At 31.5% G+C, this 25598-nt stretch overlaps 1 protein-coding gene across 1 annotated transcript in view; it reads right to left on the bottom strand.

The window, feature by feature from the left end:
• The window catches only part of LOC106056048 (cilia- and flagella-associated protein 74-like), a 52763-nt gene that overhangs the window by 2689 nt on the left and 24476 nt on the right, over nucleotides 1-25598 (bottom strand). The window contains exons 27-44 of the mRNA XM_056008342.1: nucleotides 24810-24897; nucleotides 23722-23895; nucleotides 23464-23597; nucleotides 22529-22704; nucleotides 21632-21732; nucleotides 21306-21446; nucleotides 19048-19596; nucleotides 18211-18341; nucleotides 16061-16186; nucleotides 14706-14871; nucleotides 13684-13803; nucleotides 5133-5288; nucleotides 4862-4994; nucleotides 4580-4645; nucleotides 3662-3750; nucleotides 2466-2598; nucleotides 1170-1208; nucleotides 224-360 (exon numbers count right to left, since the gene is read on the bottom strand). Of these exons, the coding sequence (XP_055864317.1) occupies nucleotides 224-360; nucleotides 1170-1208; nucleotides 2466-2598; nucleotides 3662-3750; nucleotides 4580-4645; nucleotides 4862-4994; nucleotides 5133-5288; nucleotides 13684-13803; nucleotides 14706-14871; nucleotides 16061-16186; nucleotides 18211-18341; nucleotides 19048-19596; nucleotides 21306-21446; nucleotides 21632-21732; nucleotides 22529-22704; nucleotides 23464-23597; nucleotides 23722-23895; nucleotides 24810-24897 (2659 nt within the window). The remainder of the gene's footprint in view (nucleotides 1-223; nucleotides 361-1169; nucleotides 1209-2465; nucleotides 2599-3661; nucleotides 3751-4579; nucleotides 4646-4861; nucleotides 4995-5132; nucleotides 5289-13683; nucleotides 13804-14705; nucleotides 14872-16060; nucleotides 16187-18210; nucleotides 18342-19047; nucleotides 19597-21305; nucleotides 21447-21631; nucleotides 21733-22528; nucleotides 22705-23463; nucleotides 23598-23721; nucleotides 23896-24809; nucleotides 24898-25598) is intronic.

Genomic DNA, 25598 nt, shown 5'->3' with positions numbered 1-25598 from the left:
CCAACTAATGTCATGTATCTATTAGAGCTGGGTGGACTCAGAAGTGACTTAAATATCCCAAACCAAAAATCCCAATCTTCACCAGGATTCGAACCCAGGAACCATTGGTTTAGATGCCAAGCACTTTACCACTCAGCCACAGTGCCTCCTTTAGATTAAAAGCTTTTGTAAAATGACTTAGTGATCGTACCATGACTGATAATAATGATTTGAAATTGCCCACCTTTTTCTGGCTAACAGCCATAGTCCTGACACATCCTACATAGAGTGTCCTTGAGCCTGGTTGTATTGTATCATTCAGCATCAGACTTTTGATAGTAATGAGAGCAGGGGGGGAGGCTGGCACATTCAGCTTACCATCTGAACAAAACAAAACAATAACATCTTTGGTTTGGTTGGGATAAAAGAAACTGGTCCTTAGGATTTATAATGAGAAAGAGAATATTTTTGTTTCTCATGTAAAATAGATTTGCATTTTTTTTTCATACCAGTGAAACAAAATTCAAAGCACAACAACCTCATTTGCATAAAAAAAAACCTGACATTTAAAACTATTCAAATAGGAACAATTGTGATCAATAATTGTTAATAAAACCAGTATGACAGGCTAGAGTAAATAGTGACGAAAGCTTGCTAGCTTATAGCTACTACTAAAACTTAAGGAAGAATTTCAGTAACATATGGACAAATTTAAACTTATGCAATCACAGCTCTTAAAAAGGAGTTTTTTTTAAAGATAGTGTAATGCAAATGATTACATGAAGCAATGATCTTACTAATGTGGTAACAGTTTTATGAGTATATATTATATACTTATAAATGAAAAAAATTTTCTTCCATCTTTTCTAAAACCCTTATAAATTAATCCACCAAGAAATATTACAGACCACAATTGCATGTTTTGTAAATAGATTGCCTACAATTATTTATATAGCTTTCATAAAGTAAGATGCTTTTTATTCTATAAAAAATGTCAAAATTTACATTTGCATGGTTGCAGATTTAATTTAAATTACCGGTATATAGTTTGTTTTGTTTTCTATTGAGAATTCTTTTTTCAATAATTTAAAAATAAACAAAATAAAAACAACAATAAAAGTTTTTAAAACTTTATGATATAAGAATAAAAATTTTAAAAGAGAAACCATCCAATAACAATTACTTCATACCTTTACGCTTTTTTGTTGTTATTGGAATTTCTGATTCATCTATAGTGACAAAATGACTTGTCTTGTAAATTTTGGTAAAATTTTCAAATTAACACAAAATTATAAACACACATATTCAATGGATTGTACTATTATTTGACTACTTAACATTACTTAGAATTAGACCCAAGTTCTCCTGTGCAACTTGACACAGGATTGTAAGTTCTCACCACAGAGATTGGTCATAGGTGACCTCCACAGCCTCTTCTCAGGTAGTGCCCACAGATTTTAGGTCTTCTAAGAAGGTGCGATGCCATGTTTAGCATGGACAACCTTGCTTTTGCTTTTCTTTTTTCAGCTTCCATGTTTTGGCTGACTTTGGTAAACTTGTTTCATCTTGTCTAAAGTTAGAGACTTAGTTTAGTTAGAGACGCACTGTAGTTGACAGACTTTGAGTGCAACATTTTAGTGACAACATATATGCATTGGGTTAGAGATTATTGAGGTAGACTTTTAGGACAGTTACTGCTAGGCTCTTGAAGGGATAACATCGCTTTTAGTTACTGACTTGACTGTGGCCCATTAAAGTTCGTTATTCTACTTCATCACAAGTGAACTTAGTTACTGAGCATTGATCCTTTTTTCTTTGTTTGTGACCATGTATGTCTTAGTATTATATCTCGCATCTGTAACACAACATACAATATACCCAAGCATCTAGGATTATTATCAAGTTACTGTAGAAATACAAGCACAACTCTCACAAACATCCGTTACATTAAGGATATATCCTGCTAATCTCATTGACTATCAGTGACCATTTCATTCAGGGGATGAGTCTGCAGGAAAAGACTTCTCTATTGGTGACATGATCACTGTATGTTATTCCAAGGTTTCCTCTCAACCATCCATGCTGAGCCACGTTTAGCCTTTTTCCAACCAATATGGATGACTGCCATATCTTGCAAGCATAGGTGCCAGTTGGGATGATGATTGTATTGAGAAGGTGGATTAAGAGCATTTATTATTTTCAAACTGTGTGCTGCCTGTAGTGTAATGGCTATTAAGTAAAACCACAGTGCTCTATCGCCAATATTTTCTTAAGCATCATCACCACAAAGGAAAATGTTTTCATTTGTTAATAAAGTGTAAAAAAGCTCAATTCTTTTTAAAGTAAAAGATAAATAGGAGAATAACTAAAATTTGACCAGACCTTCTATCAATGGTAGAATGCTCATAGAACATCAAGACAGAGAAAAAAGGAATAATACATTTCCTCTATCACTGATATTACTGAGTGCAGAATATAAACTTTACCTTGCTCTTCATCCTCAAGATAATAAGGTGATAGTGCCAAAGATTCTTGACTTGGAAGCAACTGATCATAACCTTCAATATACATCATTTTGGTTTTACCTTGTCCTACAAGTCTGAAGAAATGGCTACCTTCCTACATTTCCAATATAAAAAAAAAACAGTACAACAAATTAAGAAACAAAAAATAGAAATTTAAATACTCTGAGTAATTAGAAAATTATATCACATAAAAAATATGTGAGAAATTTTTGTCAAGAGGTCAATGTTATCAAGTTTATTTTTCTTCTTATATATATATATATATATATATATATATATATATATTCTGAGTTCCCTAAAACAAAAAGGCTACAGCAAAATGCAAAAAGTGCAGATGATAAAAGAGAACAAATCTGCCATTTGATAAAGCAAAAAGTAACATTGCTATGCAATTTTCTTGGAGCTTCTTAATCTTTAAATTTATTACTGCCTTTCCGTTTTCCATAGATTTCTTAAAATCTAATTTTATACATTCATATTGTGCAAGTTAGAAAAGATATTTCATATTTACATACTATTTTCAATAATCTTAATACAAATAAATAATACCAGATATATAGACCTCTACAAAAATTGTTTTCATGCAAAATAAATTGTACTAATAGAAAATTATTTCTAAATTTCACATGAAAAACAGATAAAAATGAGGTGGCTTGGTCAATAGAAAGAATGATCATAATGCAATAAATTCTAAACTAGCATATGTGTTGTTTTAATAAAAGTTTAAATACTCAGACACAAGAATAAAAATACATTTTTATTACTGGACTTATTAGTATCAACATTAATTCAGTCTAGAAGATTATGCAAGATGTCAGAGGATGTCAAGAGGATGTGTGTAGGCAGGGTTCTAATCCATGACCATCATGATGACAGTCTGAAGTGCATATCACCTGATATACACATTTTTTGTTCCAGGTACCAGGAAAAATCATAAAAGATCTTTTTTATGCCCAAATACCATTCAAGCATTCAATGACTAGCCTGAATCAGTCTGATGACTTAGAATACAAGAAAAACTAGATTAACAGACATTTAAATTAAGACATAATGATCTATTTAGAAGGAACATCTGTAATGTATAATAGCACGTAATTTAAACCTTCATTGTCAAAACAGCATCATTCATCAATCCTCCTTAAATCAAAGATACTAACCTCATCAAAGAGTTCAACTCTAACTCCATCAAAATAAAGATCACTCTCATGGTCTGGGGCAAAGGTAACTGTAATTTCTTGACTTGCACCTGTGGTTTAAACAAAATTATCAAGGAGTTAATCTGCACAAAAAATTATTTATTTAATTTTTGATGGCTCTAAGGAATAATTCCATTGTAAAATTTACCTATGGTAGATAGATATGTGACTTGAATACATGTTTAAACAAATGTGCTGGTAGCAGAAAAAAAACAACTTTCCAAAGAATATTCAAAGGAAGGGTCAAGAAAAAATGGTGGTTGTCTATAAAGTCTTTGGGGAGACCATAAAATGAAGTTAAGGTGAGATACTGGCATTCATTGTTGACAGTTTACATTAACTATTCACAGTTCATTTGAGGTAAATATTGTAGTTCAGTCACTAATAGAGAGCCATATCATCATTTAAGATGCTTAATTATTAAAATTTGTATAATTTGTGTGATTCTATTTGATGTAAATTCAAACTTCATTTTTACTTGAGAGTACTACTAAGAACTTGCAAATGTGTGTGTTGAAGTTAAAGATAGTAACAACAATAACAGGGGTGTGGTGGCCAAGTTGTAAAGCACTTGGCTTCTGAAGTGAAGGGGGTCCCAGTTTTGAATCTCAGACTGGGATTTTAAATTTCAAGGGCATCGAGTCCACCCAACTCTAATAGGTACCTGACATTAGTTGGAGAATGTAAATTTGTTGGTTGTTGTGTTGGCCACATAACACCCTCTTTGACCGTTGGCCATAAAAACAGATGACCTAGAGATCACAAGGTCTGAAAGGAGTACTTAATTTTTTTTAACAGCAATAATAAATATTACAACTCTCAAAACAACACAAAATCAATTATACAAACGTTATATTAAGCATTACACTAAATCCTTACCTCCAGGGATAGAGCCTCTCATTGGTACTATGTCAAAGACATTTTTACCATTATAATTCTGAGTGCCTGTTGGGTGAATGGTATATCTTTACTCAATTTCAAATAAGAAAAGATAAAGATAACAACAGAAATAAAATTGTGTAACAGGACAAGTAAAACTGCTACTATTTTAAGCATATTTAGTTTTTAATATTTCAATATTCTACTACTTTCTATAAGGTCACAATAAAATAATTCAAGCCAGCTTTGAATAGAACCAGACAGAAAGTACTGCCTACGTACCAACACAATGTTTATTTTTTATTGCTCCTTCTTGATAGTTTAGGAATTCTAAATTCTGGGCATTGTAACGATCTGGTGACAGACTTTCTTGCTTGATAATATAATTGATACAGAGTATTGATGTGTTTTCAATCTATGAATAAAGCAGATAAATGCTAATAAACTTTTGATGTTAAATTCACTGGTTAGACTAGAAAGAATTACAATATTTAGTATTTTGATAGATATTAGACTAATGAATGATAAGAAAAAAAAAACCCTGAAAACTTACTGTAAAAACTTTTTCAACATATTCTCCACTCAGAACTGCTCCCATGTCAAATACGCTTTCTGTGAAACTGAGGTTCACTAGAGGACTCACACCATAACCTTTCAAGGTCAGGTGCAGGGTAGAATTAAGTGACTTGATGAATAATTTTTCTTGGAACTGAAAACATTTTTTAACAAGAGACATTTCTCACTAAAAATTATTGTAACACTTATTTAAAAGCCCTAAAAAACTTTTTTTTTTACTGTCACCGGGTTATTTTATAATGTTATGAATGTGGCTGTGGTTATCAATGTAGGCGTGGTGGTGACATTGGGTTCTTGTTACAAATCACTGAATAATGAAATGACGCTGGGTGTAGCAGATACAATAAGTTTAATATAACACCACATAGTGAATACACCATACAATTCGACCCAGGAATGGTCAGTATTAATCCAACAGTAATATACGAATATCACAACTTAGTACTTATTCTATAACCAACTACTTTAAACATCTAACTCTACTGCTTATATCTTAAGTGACTCAATACAAGTGCTTGCTACAAGATCTCTATGTGGACTGACTGCCTTTAACTCCCTGGTTCACCTAAGGTCAAAAGTGTTCACCTTAGGGCCACATGGGTTGTGAATAAGATTCACAATATGGAATTAACATACACAATACAGAATTAGGGTTTCTACTCTATGGCACCAACTTTGAGGTGGTGACATTACCTATCACCCCCCTTTTGAAAAAAATTTTGAAGAAATTTTTTTCAGCTTGACGACATAATTATCATAAGTAGGATCAATTGGAATTCTTGGGGTCTATGAAATGTACAATTGCAGAGTTCAAATAGAACTACAAACTTGAAATAAAGTATATAATATGACAGTGTTACACAAAATATTTGCTGAATCAAAAAAATTCATACAAGGGCAAAATTCTCTAATTCATCATATTCTTGTAAGGCAATTCAAATAATTCTCTGAGTCAAATACTTAACATCCCAAATAATTCTTTACATGTAGTTCTAATATATACATCAATATTCAAATGTGTTCAATATTTACAAGTCTTTTTCATAATAATATGTGCAAAGTGTGACAAAAATTTCAATGACAATCTCCTATGTCACAATGTGAAAAATTAATACAAGTTTTTATTCACAATATCTATTTATAAAAAATCTTTGACACTATAGAAATGTTAGAAGTCTGGTTTTTTTTTTTTTTTTTTTTTTAACACCAATAGTACAATATGTACAAATCATGTAGAAAATGTTACAAGTAAGTCTCAATATGTAAGTGATAAGTATAGAAAAATTCAAAATATGTGTCAAAATTCAAGATCAAATTGATTAATGATCATTGTTACAAATTCAATGTATCTGTTTACTTCAATATGAGGTTTGACATCTCCATAAAAAATTGTTGTGCATTAATATTACACAAGTAAATATGTATAATTCAAGTATCAAAATATTTGCTCAAAAGTATCAACATGAAATCAAAATAATAAGTATCCTTCATAGTGCTTTTACATGCACCTTATGTTTCAATTAAGTATTTCTCTATATGCCAGTTCAAATAATTTGTAGCTAGTAATGGCAAAAGTTTAATGTTACATTGTTTATCAAATTATTATTGTGTACAAAGTTCAAAAAAAATCTTTAGTCAAAAAGATTCAACTGAGAAAATGTGTCAGTTGTGATACAATCTTTGAGGTTACATTAATTTGTTCAAGCATATACATACAAGCATAACATCATAAAGGTTTAGTTGTATTTATTTTAATCTGTTGTGAAAAAAATGTGTAAGTCCAATTTAAAAGAATAATATCAAGTGTCTCTTTCAGCACTTGAAATATCAAAAATTTTGTTTACAACAATCTTCTTGTTGACATCAATGATTGTTACAAAAAATATAGTCCATAAGAATAGTTTGACAAAAATGTTTTCAAAAAAATACTAGTGTATGTCAATATTTGATTACACTAATTGACATTAAATAAATAAGTTACATTATGAATCAATCTCCTTTTTTCAATAGTATTGAAAAATGTGACTAAGTTATATAATTGTGATAAATGACATAGTAAAAAAAATTGCAATCTTGTTTACAATAGCTGTAGAAAAAAAATTTTGTCCAAGTTGTTCTCAATACAATAAGAAAAAATAATGTATACATTGCATGGAAAAAATTAAGCTAGGTACTGAATAAGTTGGGAAAAAAATTCAATGTTTGTTTACATTGTTGAGTACAAAAATGTTATTCTTGTTGACAAAAGAATGTGAAAAAAAAAATTGTTGGTTACAATGTAGTAATCAAATTCCAAAGTTTGTTTACAAATAGAGTTTTTTTTTTTTAAAAATGAAGTCTTAGTTCTAGTTCAATGTTTAAAAATAGTACTCAATGTTTACAAAATAATGCTCAATGTTTACAGAATAATGCTCAATGTTTACAGAATAATGCTCAATGTTTACCAGATGCGATGTATTAAGTCAACAACACTGATGTTAATTGTGAGTCCCTTAATTGGTGTTCCGTATATTTTATGTAATAACTCTTTGTAATGGCCAAAGTTTTTTATTTGTACCCACATTGACTCTCCAAGTTCTGGATGTTTCCAAACTTTTTTATATCCAAAATCACAAGTTATATCTTGTACTATTTGAAAAATTTCTTTCTGAAAATCAGAATCAGACAGGTCATAAAACCATATTGTTTTATGTATTACTGGCTTTTGATGCACTTTGACTTTTGGATAAGATCCAATAATTACTGGACTGATAGTATTTTCAAGTATTACAACTTTTATTTTCCCTTTTATAAATGGTGATTTGATTTCAGCAATGGCAGTTTTACATTCTATCTTTCTAGAGTTTGGTAAGGTTACAATGGCTATATCATTCAAATAATCTTTTTCTACTAAATTGGGCTCTACAAAAGTGATTGTGGATTCTTCATCAACTATGCATACAACATCCTGATAATTGACTTCTAGATCATATACTTCTATCTGTTTGCTATTTTTAAATGTCAAGGCTAATATTTCTTCTGTTATTATTATTTTAGGTGAGCTAGTGTTAATGTCATTTTGTATTTCTTGTTTTTTAGCTTTATCTTTATCATCTATTTGTATTTCATCTGTTTGTATTTCACTATCATTTGTTTGTGTGTTAATTGTTTGGCAATCTTTATTTAGTTTAGATGCTTCTGTTAGCAAATGAGTTTGACATTCTACATCTATTTTATTTGTAATTGACTGATTATCTTTAGTTCCTTCATGTATACTGACATTGTTGTACTCATGTGAATTAGTAGTTGATGCTAACTCAATATTTTCTTGATTCACACTATTAGCCCATTTTACTAAGGCTTCTTCTGATAGTTCAACTATATTCTCTATGTTCCCTATAATTAGTTCTTCAGCTGGGTTGTTCATTACTATGGCTTTGTATTGACCAGTGAACCATGGTGATTCAATGAAAACTAATGCTGTTTCACATACTTCCCATAAGTCTTTATTTGCATAAGTCAGTGTGACCTTGTCTTCAAGTACCTGTTCAGGTTTTACTAGTGATTTCTTTACAATGATTGAGGTGCAGCCGCTGTCACGTAATGCATATACCTTAATGCCATCCACATAGGCAGGATACACTTTCAATTTGGCTACCTTTGTCTGTATATATGCTACTGTTTCATATTCTATTGGTGTTTCAGTTGCTACAGCTGCTATATTTTGTCTGGTATGATTGTTATTGTGGTAAGTATGTTGTCTATCTTAAAATTGATCTCTTCTAGACATTCTGTTGTTTTGCCATCTTCTGTTTGTTTGATGTGATCTACTGTTAGTTGGACTGTAGCTTTGCCATGTTCTTCTGTTATATTGTTGTTGATAGGATCTATTATAGTTAGGACTGAAGCTCTGGAAAGTTCTGTTATCTCTTCCATATCTATGGTTTCTATTTACATATTGCTGTTTTTCTGATGCCATTCTCTTTCTGCACTCTGCTTTGGTGTGACCCAATATGCCACAGAAAAAACATTGTATGCTCTTGGCATATTTAAATTTATTTGTAGTTCTTGGATGGTTTTCTGTCACTGTTGCAGCTACATTGTACAATTCCCTTTTGTCAATGGTGATGTTTGGGTGGGAGTCCTTGTATGTTGTTAAGTTTGATATCAATTCAGCTTCATTTTTTATTTTTCTCTCCTTCAGGAATGAGAATGCTGCATCTGTAACATTAATTAGCACATTCTCAATGAGAAAGAAATCTAATATCTGTTTGGGGTCATCTAAGTTGCAGTTTGCGAGTTGTAGCCACTTTGTCATGTTCTGGCGCATGTCATGTATTGTTCTTTTTAAATCTGCATTCTTGGCTAGTTTTATTTCCCTAAAAAGTTTTCGATAGTGCTCCTCTGTTTTGCCAAAATGTTCAATTAGTCTTTGTTTTACTGTGTTGTAGTCTTTTCTTTGCTCCATAGTTAGTGTGTCGATGATGTTTAGTGGTTCACCTCTTAGGTTAGCTAGAAGTTTTTGAGCCATTTGTGCACTATTCATATTTGCTGTTTGACAGATATATTCAAATTGAATAATGAAATTTTCCAATGTGTCTTCTTTTGGGTCAAAGTTCCTAAATTTGCTATGATACTGATGATGAGATGAAGTTTGACTTGCTGAATTGTCTTTATTTTCTTTTGCTAGTTTTGCCATTTTTTCTTCATGTTCTTTTAATTTTATTTCATGCTAGCGTTCTTTTTCTTTCTCTAAGTTTTCTTGTTCTTTCTCTCTCAGTCTTCTTTCATGTAGCCTTTCTTCCCGTTGCTTGTCTTTTTCTACTCTAATTCTATCTATTTCAATTTTAATGAATGCAGCTCTATCATCTTCTTTTAACTTTAGTTTATCCACTATCTCTATTAGTTTTTCATACTCAGCCATTTTCAAAGATTCAAATTAGTAATATATTTTAGTAATAGATATGTGTACTAGATATTTGTAAATGAAATATTGTACAATAAATACTTATTATTGCTCAAATAGTAATTACAGGTAATAGTAGATATATATTTTGTGCGAAACAATTGAGGTTATGAGGTATCTTAAGTTATTCTTGGTACTTTGTCTAGTTCGTAATGTAATACTTTACTGATCAATTATGTGATTATGTATTTCTAGTATCTCCACTTGCAATATAAAAATTTATTGCCACAAATAATTCACAATTATGTGAGCCTTATTAGTCTGATAAATAGTGATCAATGTATCAATAGTATCAAAATAGTTCAATGTGCTCAAAGTATATATTATATACAATCAATCTTGTCACAATCTCAAATCAAAATATATCCAATAGTGTATCAAGTGTGTAGTGTAGTGTTGATAATAATAAAATATAGGTTGAAATAAGAAGTAAAATAAATATATATATTAATAAGTAATTAGACAAACATAAATACACTATAGATACTAAACAGTCTGCTTTAAAGAGACATTACAAGATAGTAGAAATAGTAGACAAAAGAATTACAATGAGTAATAACTATGACGCAAAAGAAAATTCAACAGATGTAAACAAGACAATATCAATACAAGAGTTTAACAATATGATAGATACTTGACGAAATACAAACTTGACTAATACAGCTATACGATCAAGTATTTACTTTATCTAAAGAGTCCCTACCAATACCTGGATGCTTACTTGAAAAAAAATATAAATGCTCAGACTCAATAGATAATTAAATTTAGTCCCTAAAGTCAAATGTATATATAAATACAAATGTAAACAATGAAAAAAATTGTGGTGTAGTTCAAAGAGAACTAATCAATATTCATTAATACTAAAGGGTAATTAAAGTTACTTCCCTTAAATATTCACTTGATGCTTGACTTGTACATAAAGTTCCGGTGATGCTCCACATAAAATATGTCCACAATACAGTTCCTAAGTAATCCACTTGCTAAATCCGCAGCACAACGGTACAGTTCATAAGTAATTCACTTGCTAAATCCACAGCACAATGGTACAGTTCATAAGTAATCCACTTGTTAAATCCACAGTACAATGGTACAGTTCATAAGTAATCCACTTGTTAAATCCACAGTACAATGTTACAGTTCATAAGTAATCCACTTGTTAAATCCACAGTAGAATAGTACAGTTCATAAGTAATCCACTTGTTAAATCCACAGTACAATGTTACAGTTCATAAGTAATCCACTTGCTAAATCCGCAGCACAACGGTACAGTTCATAAGTAATCCACTTGTTAAATCCACAGTACAATGTTACAGTTCATAAATAATCCACTTGTTAAATCCACAGTACAATAGTACAGTTCATAAGTAATCCACTTGTTAAATCCACAGTACAATGTTAAATGATACGGTACTCAAGTTCTTGAACAATAGTAGTCCAATAAATACTTCATATGTTAATACTTCAGATAATCCATTAAACAATTCATATAGTTGACAAGTAATCCAATAAATAATTCAATAAATAATTCATGTGCTTGATAGGTAATCCACTGTTTCGTACAGTTGCTGAAACAAATATAAATAACTAAAAATGACCTTAGGTAGTGACGACAAGAGAGGTCTAAGAGTAAGAGCGCTCTCTTATTAAATGTGCTGTTAGACAGCGACAATAGGAGTGTGTCATTAGAATTATGACGAGCACTCGATGTAGATGATTCTTGAATATGTCAGCTACTTTGACTGACCATATATCAGCTGTCTTCAAACGATGACTTGAATGACTTGTAGTACTAGATTTTCACCCACACCGGTTGTAGTATCACGGTTGTCTAGTTTCACCCACACAGGTTGTAAGATCAGGTTGTCTCAGCATATCATGTTTGATCTCTTTCGCTTAGGATGTTAAAGTAACTTTGAACAATGCTGTGCTCCTAAAGCTATCTCAACTGGTGTAAAAAAAGTACAACCACATAAATCAGGCTTCCAGATAAATGACACTTAGGACAGTAGTCAACTGGAAAAGTTGAAAATACAGCTCGCACAGGAACAGTTCAAATTGTTCATTTCATCACAGATGAAAAAATAGCTCGCTAACGGTAACTGTGTCATGGCAGGTCAACATGACATGTAGTAGTAGATCTAGATACCAAGTGTGTAGTCAAAAAAATTTAATAAATTCTGGATTAGTTGCAATTCATGTAAAGTTCAATCTTGAAGTACAAGTTAAAATAGTAGGCACAGTTAACTTTCAATTTCAGCTCTGTTTTTTGTTAGTAGTGTTAGACTAGCTGAAGATAATAATAATGAATAATGTCACTCTTGGATCACGTGAATCTCACTTGAAAAATTGTGTGCTGGTCTCAATAAATGTAGATCTAGGTCATCTCTATAATGTTGAATGTGTCGCTGAACGACCAAATGAGAAAAATAGTAGAGTCTATAATAATCAGGTTTTAGCTTTCTTGCTCGTTGAGTGGCGTCATGATTTGTGTAAACAAATATTTTTTAGAGTTACTTTTTCATGTGTTAACTAAATAGTTCACTTGCCAACTTCAAAAATATATCCGTATAAATGTTACTTTAAGTAACTGTAGTATTAAAATACTTCTGACAGCAATAGGAAAAAAATTCTTGACTTGTTCCTCCGGTGCTCATAAATCCTTTAAGTTAGTAGATCTGACACTTCTGATATCATAAAATATCGTTTGCTGACACTTCTAACACTATAAATGCTGTTTGCTGACACTTCTGACACTATTCTGACACCAAAGATGTCATTTTCTGACAATAAATGACTTGCACTTTGGACACTTCTGACACCATAAATGTCGTTTTCTGACAATAAATGACTTGCACTTTGGACACTTCTGACACCAAAAATGTCACCGGGTTATTTTATAATGTTATGAATGTGGCTGTGGTTATCAATGTAGGCGTGGTGGTGACATTGGGTTCTTGTTACAAATCATTGAATAATGAAATGACGCTGGGTGTAGCAGATACAATAAGTTTAATATAACACCACATAGTGAATACACCATACAATTCGACCCAGGAATGGTCAGTATTAATCCAACAGTAATATACGAATATCACAACTTAGTACTTATTCTATAACCAACTACTTTAAACATCTAACTCTACTGCTTATATCTTAAGTGACTCAATACAAGTGCTTGCTACAAGATCTCTATGTGGACTGACTGCCTTTAACTCCCTGGTTCACCTAAGGTCAAAAGTGTTCACCTTAGTGCCACATGGGTTGTGAATAAGATTCACAATATGGAATTAACATACACAATACAGAATTAGGGTTTCTACTCTATGGCACCAACTTTGAGGTGGTGACATTTACTATATTGAACATTCAATCATATGTAAAAACATTATACAGTCAAAACTTGTTAGCATAAACTTATGGGTCTCTCATAATTAAATTAATTTTTCTATACCTCTATAAAAATAGGTTGGAAAAAAGTACTTTAAAAACAGTTTGGTGCTTGAATCAATACAGGTTTTGACTTTTTATTAGATTAAAAAAATAATTTTGAATGAAAACAACAACTAATTCAGAAAATGCTTACAATCTGACTTTTTTCAGGGGCGAAGGTCATAAGAATTGTGTGTGTTGCACCTGGCGCCAAAGGTCTCAATGCATTCAACATCTGGAATGGTCCTGCTGGATTAACTAATGAAGGTTTAAGCTGGAGAGAAAATGTATACAATGAAATAAAAAGTATCATTTAATAAAAGTGGGCAACAAATACTTAGAAATATTTAACAAGATGTAACTTTAAAATCTGGCAAAAAATGAGATATCAATAAAGATTTGGAATCATAAGGTGAGTTTTGGCAATGATTAATAATATAAGAAAATAAAATAAACAAATTAATTGTCAAAACTTGTTTTTTTATAATTGTTTTGTTTTCCATGTTTTGGATGTTCCTTCAGAGTTGAAGATTATAACATCCTAGCCCAAACCTCCGAAAGGACAATGGGGGATGGCAGTGGAAAGGTTCTAGTCTGGGAACAACATAGAAACAACAGTATAAAGCCTATATCATATGAACAATTATAAAAAGCTTCAGGACAGAAGGCTCAAAAGTAAAGTAGCAATCATACATAAAACACTGAACCATAATCTTCAAATACAAAAACAAAATTTAATAAAATACTCTGAAAGACACAAAGATAAAGGCACATTCCTCGTCCCATATGCTAGGACAAATTTGTACAAATACTCCTTCTTCCCTAGTGCTATTAGAGCATGGAATGGGTTGCCTGAGCTAGCCAGGAAAACCAGTGACTTGGCTGAATTTAAGTCATTGGTTAATATGCATGACGCGTAGGACGTAATCATCTTCTTTTTTGAAGTAACGTCTGTATTATATAAGATAAGATAAGAACAAGAAGCCAATATAATGTTACAAGAAGTAAATTAGAATTTTTTCTTCTTTAAAAATTTGACAATGTATGACTAAAAAATTATGCATTTAACAAGATGGCACACTAGTCCAGTGAAAACATACATGTCCTAGGGACATTATATAAGCATTGAATAGATTACTTTATATTTTGTTCACAGATGATAACTACTAGACTAACCTCCACATATTTATCTGTGATATTTTGTATAGTTATTGATTTCTGGCTGGTCTGCCCAATGGATACATTTCCAAAATCGAGAGTTTGTTTACCACCATCTGAGATAACGACTAGAGAAGGTTTTACAGCTGGACAGTGAACCTCAAGATAGAGCGTATTATGTACACTGAAAAGAAAAATGAAAATCTTCTTTGCAAATTGAACACATGCACAATCAAAGTTTAAAAATATATTCAGTTGAATCAGAGTACCAGTGAAAATCAAACCTGTCCCTGATTCATACAGAATCTTTAAGTATCAAAAATAATTTGTAATGTAATAGATTTTCATACATGAAGACAAATCCAAAAATGGCAAGCTTTTTGGTGTAACTAATGTACAGAATAAGGATCTATTCATAGGCAAAGTATTTTAATTCATCATGTAGTTATTTTTTTCTACACTTTTCAGCACTGTAGAATTGAAATTCTTTGCCCATTCAATATTATCAAAAAAGTAATTTTCATTATTTAATTGGCAACAAAGAACAAGTAATATGGCAACTTGACGTTGGTCATTTTGTCTATTGATTTGAACACTCTCCTTATCTCCCTCTTTTCATTTTCATATAATTTTCTTTAGGTTCCATTCTATCCTCACCATATTTCTTCATTTGGCTTTCTCTTCTTTTCTTTCCTACTGCATTTTATTGTTTAAAGAATGTAAATCTTGTCCTAAAAATCAAAGTGTAAACATAAGAGAGGATTACTGTACGTGATTTACTAAGAGTATGAAAGTCCCCAATAGGATACGCTGACATAAATAATCACGTCCTGATATGGTCAGATTTTTCAGAGTCCACTAAATAAAAAAAATAACTTATCAGTGATTTTTACTACATATATGGGTTTAAAAACAACTTATCTGATAAACTACAAAAATGAGAAGATAATTACATCCTGTTCTTATCCATGTATTAATCTAGTTGTGCATATTAGAGGCAACTCTTTCCATGCTCTAATGGCATTATGGAAGAAGAAGCACTTAAATAAATTTGTCCTAGCATATAACTTATTTTAGTTTTTTAAATTTTAACATTTGCTGCTTTTTTTCTTAAACCTATTATTAAGAATTCTCGAAAAAAAAAATTTCCATTATTTTTTAGGTTTGAAAATCATAAGTGTGTCTGCATAAGCTGAAAAATGGATATAAACATGACATGTTTAATAAAACACTGTAACACACATTACTACTGAAACTAAGTTCAATAAAATAATTAGAAGGAAAACTAAAAATGTGAAGTTTCACTACATTTATTTTGCCTTTTCATCTATCAGACAATGTAAGTATATAAGAACTGACAAAATATACTACACCTGTAATCAAGTCCACCAGGCACACTTGTCGCACCAGAAGCTACGTAACAGGGAATAGTGAAGCTCTGAAATCTTCCTTTAAATTGGCGTATTAAAGCTGAAGTGGCTGCCAGATATTCAGGTGATCTAGAAATGAAAAATTATAAAATAAAAGTAGAATTAAGTATATTTTATATTCCTCAATAGCAAGAATTGCAGAATTGTATGTATAAAAACTCAGTTTTGACATTATATTATTATACCCAATACAAATGAAGTCATTATCTTTTGGAGAAAACAATATCCATGGAGGTTGATTTTCATTTACACAGAGCTTATTTGTACAAAAATGATTCTGACAGGGCCTTTTTTAATGCAATTTCCATATATCAAACAGATCATGAAAACAATAACTAAAAAAAAGTTGTACCCCTTTCAGATCTTGCGATTAAATTGGGAAAATGATGTAAAGGTCATCTATTTCTATGGCCAGCACAATGCTTTTACTTTTCCTAAACTAATGTCATGTACCTATTAGAGTAGGGTGAACTCAGGGGCATCCCTAAAATCCAGAAAGTCAAAATCCAAGTCTTTACAGAGATTCAAACCCTATACTTCTTGGTTTGAAAGCCAAGCACTTTACCACTCAGCTTTTTCCAAACACTTGAAAACAACAATCAATTAACATAAAAGCAGCAAGAGTATTTGTGCTTTATTGATAATATTGCATACCTACTCCTCAAAACACAAATGCACTGGCAGCCCTAGTTATAAAATGTGTAAGAGGCTCTGTAGCCTTGGCCAACACTGTTGTGGACTAACATGTGCTGCCTTTTAAATTTTGTTTTCAAATATGTTTACACATATGTGCTGTCAGGGAGAAGTATGGCGAGAATAAATGTTAGTTTGATATTTTGGTATGATTGTTATATCCCCTTGTTATGAATGCGAAGTGTTGCACGTGTTGTGAACTGAGTGATTAAGTCTTCATTGAATGTGCGAGAGAATGTGTTAAGTCAGTAAGGTCTTGCTCCCGGTCCAGGAAGGTTGGACGTTTACTTCCTGGACTGGTATTTATGCATTTATATATTTATAAGTTGATGGACTGGTGTTTTGTGTAATACTATTTCATAAGAGTGATATAATTGTGTGCTTTATTAAGTATTAAAGTATTATGAAGTATTATTCATGAATATAAGGAGTTAGAGTTGATGTATATTAAGTGTTCGTATTTGAGTTAAGCAAGTATTGATGACTTATAATAGAGTAACCAAGAAAGTATCAAGCAAGTATTATTTAGTATTCAAGAAACCCCTAGTGAGCCAAGTTAAGAAACAATAACAAGAGACAAGCAGCAGCAGTATATATAAAATAGAACCCCTGACATCTGGAGGCTTCGTCCGGGCAGGTATCATTGTACCTGTTACCTATCATTTGTCTCTTCGATCAGCCAAACGAGATACTACCTTGACATATTTGAGTGGATTTAAGACAATCTGTATTATCTAACACCAGTGTACTATTAATACAGTATTATTATTGACATCTGATATTGAAAATCATTAGTATATTTCAAATTAAATTTTTAGACAGATAATAAAATATTATTTATAAAACATAAATGTAAAAAAAAGTTTCATTATCTACCATTTGATTGGATCTTTTGGACCACTTAACAATATAAATATATATTTTTAGTATACTAACAGATATACTTGGCATTTGTTCCAAAGAGAAAAAGTCATAAGGGCCTACAACTAAAGAAAAACTTAATTTTTAGTGCTTGCTGTATTCAACTAGTCAAAGAAATTATAAAGAGAGGGGAAACAGGATATTGTCCCTACTTTGTTCAAGCAATCAGCAAAGATCTTTAAGCAAAGTATTGTAGAACCTACATGCTCTTCAATGAGAGGTTATAAACCTAGCAACATGAACTTGTAGCAAACAGTTAAACGTTTGATTGCACTGGGAACAACCTGGTAAAGAGGTCCAGATCATACTCCAGACTATGTTATGTACTGTACCTAAGCTCATTCAGAAGTTAAGCCAGAAATGTTCAGCTAGCAGTGGGGGTCAAGAAATTATTTAAGCTAGTGGTGGTGGTCAAGAAATGTACTGATCAAAGATAGGTAGTTGAAATATGAATGAAGCATAAACACGATTAAACTCACTTTGCATTTATTTCTTCAGGTTCAATTTTTTCTTTGATAGACTCTGGAATAACAGAGACGCTAGTTGATGACATTTTCAATTTGGTCTGGCTTGCCACATTGGAAGATGACTTGCCTGGAGTTTTAGCACTCTGTGAAATAATACAAAATACTCTTCTATTAGCAAACAAAGTCTTCATGGACAGGCAACTAATCAACTATTCTTTTTATATGAAATAAAAACAGAATTTAATCAAAACTTTGCTGAAGTAAAACAAAAATAGTATACATCTGTATTTTTGAATAAAAAAAAGTTCTCTGTTATAATCTCCTAATAACATTTCTATTTCTTTAGATATGTTTTGTAGGTCTATCCATTGAAATGAGTATTCTGTTAACATAAAAAAAAGACAATTTAAATAACAAAAAAAAAATGGATTGAAAGTAATGCATGAGGTTTCCTGAATTCATAAATCATTTAAAGTAAATTATGAAAAAATATCTTACAAAAAATAGTACATAAACAAGGAATTGAAGATCCTAAATATTTCAGTATGTAGACAAATATTACTGGCTTATATTTAACAAAGGGATTAAACTTTTCTACCTACCTAATGTCTTCAATTATGAACATTTTGTGTTAAGATTATTAAAATAAAAATAAAAGATTTCAATGTTATAGATATAGAACCAAAGATTTTAACATGCCTCTAAAAATACAATAAGAAATTAAACAGAAACATAATCTGAACACCCAAACTCAAAATATTATTTAAATGTATCACATATGTTTGAACAAAAGTCAAAGTCAACAAGATCAGATAATATTAATGAACTTCTTCAATGCAAAAATATTACTAGGTTTTCAGTCTCCCATTCAAACTCTGTTCCACCTTCAATATGATCTCTGGATGCAGCACCTTGTTCAAGCTTGCTTTCTTTCTCAGGACCTTGATCAATTTTGCTTTCTTTCTCAGCACCTTGATCAACTTTGCTATCTTTCTTTTCTTCCAAGTTCTGCAGTGACTGCCCCCTTTTGCCCTCATTAATGAAGGGAGCATTCAAATTCACATTTAGTTGATCCACAATTGTTTTTTGCTTATGGTTACTTGAAAATGTTTTCAAATGGGAAGTTTCATTTCTAATAAAAAATGTTTGTTTTGATCCAGTGTTGCCTGGTATTAGTTCGTCAGCACTTAGGTCTATGTCTTGAAAAAAGTCCAACTTAGGTTCAAAGTTCTGCAGATCTGCCTCAATAGCTTGAGCATTTTTGTCCGTTTTACCTTTATTAGCAGCTTTGTTACTGATAACTTTGAGAACACTATCTGAAGCATCTTGCATAGTTTTATCTCTGGCTTTGGCAATCTTGTCTTTTCGTTTGCTTTCAAGTTTTGTTTTACTTTCAGACTGTGTCATAGAAAGTCAATAAGATTATTTAAGTTAAAAACACATTACTTAATAGAAAGGAAACAAACTTCATTATTTCATCAAATTCCATATTTATATGGTTTGTTGCATAAATCACAAGAATCAACTTTTGCTTTTATTTTTTTACCTAAAGAAATCTATAAATTATATTTGCATACTTCTTCTTCTTGCCAGCTTTTTACTGCTGAGCTGTACTTTGTTTTAAAAATGTTTTACATGTTTTCAGATGTTGCTTTACAGTCCAAACCTCCAGCAGGACGATGGGAGATGGGAGCGGGCAGGGCTTGAACTCGGGACCATCGGTAAATCCAAACGACAGTTCAGTGCGCAAACCACATGACCAGGCAGCCATCCTTTTGCAGTCTGTGCTTTGGAAAAGAAGTTGCTGTTGTTCTTAGCTTCCATACAGAGTGTTGAATGTGTTCTGGTAATGAGTCTCAGGTGAATTGAATGGATTACAAGGGCTGGCAATGTCTGTGGAGGAAGTGGGGATCAGCTTCAACTTTCTCCAAGAAATACTTCCAAGAGTTGAGCTTCTCAATGACTGACAGGCAAGTGACAGGAGAAGGGATGAAAGGTGAACCACTGTTACCTTAAAACCAACAAGCTTAATGTACAAAGGACATGCGTGCCTTGATAATGTAACTCATCTAGGAAAAGGAAAACTCTTTCACTAATCCTTCACATTATGGAGATAGTCTCCCTGTGGGAATCAGGGAATTGGAAATGACCAAAACTAAAAAAAAAACAAGAAAAAAAAACATTCTACTCCACTGTAGTGGCTAGTTATAGCTGATACATCTCCCTTCCTTGGTGTTTTTGCACAATCCAAGACAGAGATCTATGGCTTTCTATGACACTAAATTCATCATGAGGATTTTTGGGACAGGTGAAAGTGATTAAGAGAAGGGGCTGCATCTGGATGTGTATTCCAAAGAGCATGACCAGGACACAATCAACATAAAGCTTTCTTCTTTTTGGAGAGCTCTGTCAGCAAAGCCCACCTTGGTTATTTCAGTCCCACAATAAGCAAGGTTGAAAAATTCCTTGAATTGCAGAGATTATTCTAAAAGTCTACGAAAACCCCTTCACCTACACATTAATATTTGTATGCATAATTTTGATACTGTCTAACCAAGACCAATTTATAGTAGAACACTGATCTGTGACGATGCAATCAGTGGGTAGTGGAGACCAACATAACAGGTCTGTACATTAGACCTGTGATGTGTCAACAAGCTAAAAGGCTTTACCAATGACAGATGTAAAAAAAAAAAGAGATTCCCTAAAAGAAAAGGGCCTTTGCATCAGATATAACACTGGGCCTGCCTAGTCAAGGGAAATACTGCATTCATCCATAATCTTAAGGCTTATGTCTTATTATTTATATTATTTCATGAACTAATGGTCTATGGTGTAGGTCACTTAATAGGTTTAAATTAAGTTGCATAGCATGTTTTTATAAAATAGATTTTTAGATGAAAATATTTTTTGTCTCTTTGTCAAACTTAAAAAGAAACCTTTAGTAGTAGATCTAATTAATTATTGGGAAGTATAATGGATTAATTGTGATGTGAGAAAGTAATGCTACTAATAAAAAGTTAGTCTAAAACCAACCACTTTAAAAAAATCACCTTCTATGTGTAAACATTTTCAATAGCTATTTGAATGTAATAAAAAGCACTTACAATGGTGGGCTCAACAGCCAGCTTAGCAAGTGATTCTGCTTGCTTTAATTTTTCTTTTTCTCTCTCTGCTATGTTATTGGCTTCCTCTTTGATCTCTTTATCACTCAGTGCTGGCTTAAACTGGACATTTATTTTACACTTCTGGGAGATAGTATTGAAACAGTTCAGATTAAAACTGTACAAAATGTAGGTAAAGTTTAGGATGATACATCATTGACTCATTTTTTCTTTGTTATGACATACTATTATTGACACAGTACTTTAAACAAAAACAACAGCAATGAACTATACACAAAAAAAACAAATTGCAGATTTAAGATGTTTACCTTTCCAGGAAGGACAGTCCCAACTGTTGGTGAAATTGTAATTGGAGCATCACTGGGAACAATAAACTGAAAAGATGTTGGGCCAACTGGACAGATTTTCCCTTAAAAAACACACACAAAAAATCTCAAGAAAAACAGTCTTGTAATAATAATGTTACATTGTTTTTATGAATTATAAAAAAATGGTAAGAACGTGTAAAACACTTTTTTTTAAAATGTACCCTAAATATTGTCAAACATAGCTACAAAAACTTTTGAAAACCAAAAAGATACAGAGTTCACAAAAGCTGTGTCCAGTAAATAACAAGAATGCTAAGTGTTCAGTATAAAGGCCAGCTATTTTTACAAAGTTTTTATCAACTCACTTTGACTGTCTGTCTGGTAAAATGTGTATTAATTCTCCCACACCCAGTCTCAGATCAAGTGGAAACTTCACACAGTTATTCACTAACATAGACAAGACATGAATCAATAAAAAAAAAAGTAACCAATTACTGGTAATTCAGTATTTTGTTTAATAGCAACTAGGGAAACTAATACTTCAGTATTCACAGTTATGGCTAAATTTGTTGGCTTTTGTCCCCTGAAATAATTGTTAACACTACTTCTCCCTCACCCATTCTCAATTATTTATTGCACCTAACAAAACATGAATCAATTGACAAAATTATAAATTAGTCAATAAGGGAAATAACTTGTAAATTATTGGTATAGTTTTAAGGATGGAGTTCTTCCCCTTTACATAGGCTTTGTTTTTTTTTTAAAAGATTTCTTATTCTCAGATGTTGTTACTCTTTCCCAAAGCAATCCAGGTCTCAGTAGAGAAAAAATGACACTCTCAATAACAGTAGTAGCATGGTTTATAACTCTGTATAATTTCAATGAGAAACACAATACCTTTTCCTATTCTAGGCACTGGATTAGCAAACTCATTGGCGCTAATGTGATTATTGATAACATGTAGATAGGTAGAAGCCTTGTCAAATAATGATGTGGCCCCAAAGTGAATCACTTGTTTGGACAGTTCAAGAGGTGTGTGCACACCAACACCAATACAGGATATTTTAAAATCTCTGTGAAGGTTCAACAAGTTAAAACTTAGAAGCCATTTGTTTTTACTTAAATAATTATTTCCTACTACAATAATTAGAAACTTTGCCATGACCTTATACGGAAAGCCTGTTTTCTTTTTTTTTTTTTTTTTTTTTTAAGAACAAAAGTAACATTAAATATTTTGTTTTTACTTATTTTGAATTCCAATTAACACACACTTTTATAATGGTCAGAGTAAAAAATTAGAAAAATTTATTTAACCTTCAAGCATATGGGACTCAACAAATTAATAACAACTATATTGTATTTTTCTTATTACTGAATATCAATAATAATAATATTATTATTATGAAAAGGTTAGACAAAGTATGAGAAATAAAATATAAATGTTTAGTTTACTATATTATTTAAATATAAAGTGGGACTTGATTTCTCTTTTGAAATATTTATATTACTTGTTTTAGACTGTGTTACAGGTGAATAGCATGTCCAAAATCATTAGTTCAAAAGACATAAATATAAGGCTTGTCTTTGAGCTAAAATAAATAAATATAAGGCTTGTCTTTGAGTTTCCTCAGATATAAAGACTTGTCTTTGAGTTCAAAAGACATATAAAGGCTTGTCTTTGAGTTCAAAAGACATATAAAGGCTTGTCTTTGAGTTCAAAAGACATATTAAGACTTGTCTTTGAGTTCAAAAGACATAAATATAAGGCTTGTCTTTGAGTTCAATAGAAATAAATATAAAGCTTGTCTACAACTTTAAAAAGACATAAATACCTATTTATTAATGAACGACAAATCAGTTGAAACTTGAATTCTTCTGCTTTCTTTGGACTAAATATTATGTCTACAGTTAGTTTTTCTAAAGGCAAAAGAGTTACAAAGCCATCATTGGGTTGAACTTCAATCCACTGCAATAAAACAAATTCAATGCAATAGTTTATGGAATTAAAAAAAAAAATGAAACCTCTAAAACTATTAACTGAAATACAATAAAACTTTTACATCAATGATGTGAACATAATTATTAAATACCTCAGGCAGGCTGACAAATCCCAGTTGCTGAGGAAGAATGGATTTGTTGGTGAGCTCAACTCTTTTGACAACTGACTCATGAATTGTGCAGAAGCCAAAGTCAATGTTTGATTCACTTATCTCAATGTCTGAATTAGTCACCACTGCTTGTACAGTAAATGTCACAGGTGTTGTCTATGTGGAGGTTTAATTCAAAATTGAGATCAACATTGGACAATGCTATCAAAGAATGTGTTAAGGGTTACATAAATGAGAGAACAAATGTGACACTAGTCAACTTTCAGCACTGAAAAAATATTAAAATTATTTGTAAGTAACAAATATACATAGTATTTAGCATTACTCTTTATGTTGTATGTGTGTGCTTGAGATAATAAAGCTTATTTAGAAAAAGAACATTTGGAAAGTGATAGCATTACAAATTGTTGATGGAGAGAGAAGGATTGAAAAGGTAACTGAAATAGCTAGTTTGTATTGCATTTATGACAGTGTCTGATTAAATAAGTTTCCTGGTTGACTAAATCAAAATTAGGCTTTTATCATATTCTCAAAGCCAATTAAAATGAGACCATTTTGGTTTCTAATTCATTAGAGCAGATAAATTTTGGGCATGTTTTGGCGATTTTTTCAATCAATCACTGCCAGAAGTAATATAACAGTATTAGTTTTTTTAGTCAGATTATAGGACACTCTAGTTACATTACTGTTTTCCTAAACAGCCATCAAAGCATTTGTAACTGAACATATTCTTATGGCAATGCTCATTATGAGGAGTGGTGGCCAAATAGTAAAGAACTTAGGCTTCTGAACCAAGGAGTCTCGAGTTCAAATCCTGGTGAGAACTAGGATTTTTAGGATGTTGTAGTGTCTACCTAACTCTAATTGTCACCTGACATAAATAAGGGAAGTAAACGCGGGTTGCTCATTGTGCTGGCAACATGACACCCTTGTTAAACATTGGCCAATAAAATGGATAAGCTTTACATCATCTTTCCCTAGAGCTTGCAAAGTCTAAGGGGTAACTTTACTTTACTTTTTAAACCATTATGTGTAGACTGATAAATTGACGCCTATTAATGTGTGTTTACCTGATCAGTGACTCTTATGGTAACTGGGGCTTCCAGTACACCAATATCTTTATCTATAAAAGCAGGTGCATCTTGATATATACTTTTTCTGAGAGAGTAAAATTAAACAATAGTTTAAATTTTCACTTGCGCTTTTTTAAAATGAGACAGCATGTTAATGATACTTTAAAGAAAAACAGTTATATTTCTAATTTACTTTACATTAAAAACATATTCATTTGAACTGTATCTTAGTCCAAACTAAGTATGTGTTTTCATATCAAAATCAAAAAATGCAAAAAATATAGAAGAAGCCATTAGAAAAATAAAATAAAAAAGTGTTGTTTTTTTCAAATTAAAAAAATTATAATTTTTACATTATGAAAAAAAGAAAAGACCTTATTGCCATCTTGGCCTTTATTTTCAAATGTCACATAGATGCAAGTAAGTAAAATGCCCTACAGCAGTGATGCCCAAACTACGGCCCGAGGGCCAGATCCGGCCCGCGACATGATGATTCATTACCTACGTTTGGGCCCTATTTTTTTCTCTGATGAATTGGTATTATGATCTTTAACATTTGTGTGTTTATGAAATGGGACACTGAATGTAGAATCTACCAGGCAAAGTTAGCAGATCTTTACTTTTTTTGTTAGTGAACATGATAATAAGCCAACATATTTATTTTATAAAGAAACAACATAAAAATGGCACTATTAAATAAATATGGTGGCATTCTAGGTTTGAGTCGCGAATAAAAGATTGTTAAACTATGTTTAGATATTGGAGGATCCATGAAAATATTTATCC

The sequence above is a fragment of the Biomphalaria glabrata genome, chromosome 13 (assembly GCF_947242115.1).
Source record: "Biomphalaria glabrata chromosome 13, xgBioGlab47.1, whole genome shotgun sequence".
Taxonomy (NCBI): Eukaryota; Metazoa; Mollusca; class Gastropoda; family Planorbidae; genus Biomphalaria; species Biomphalaria glabrata.
This window is presented reverse-complemented; position numbering and strand designations above follow the sequence as displayed.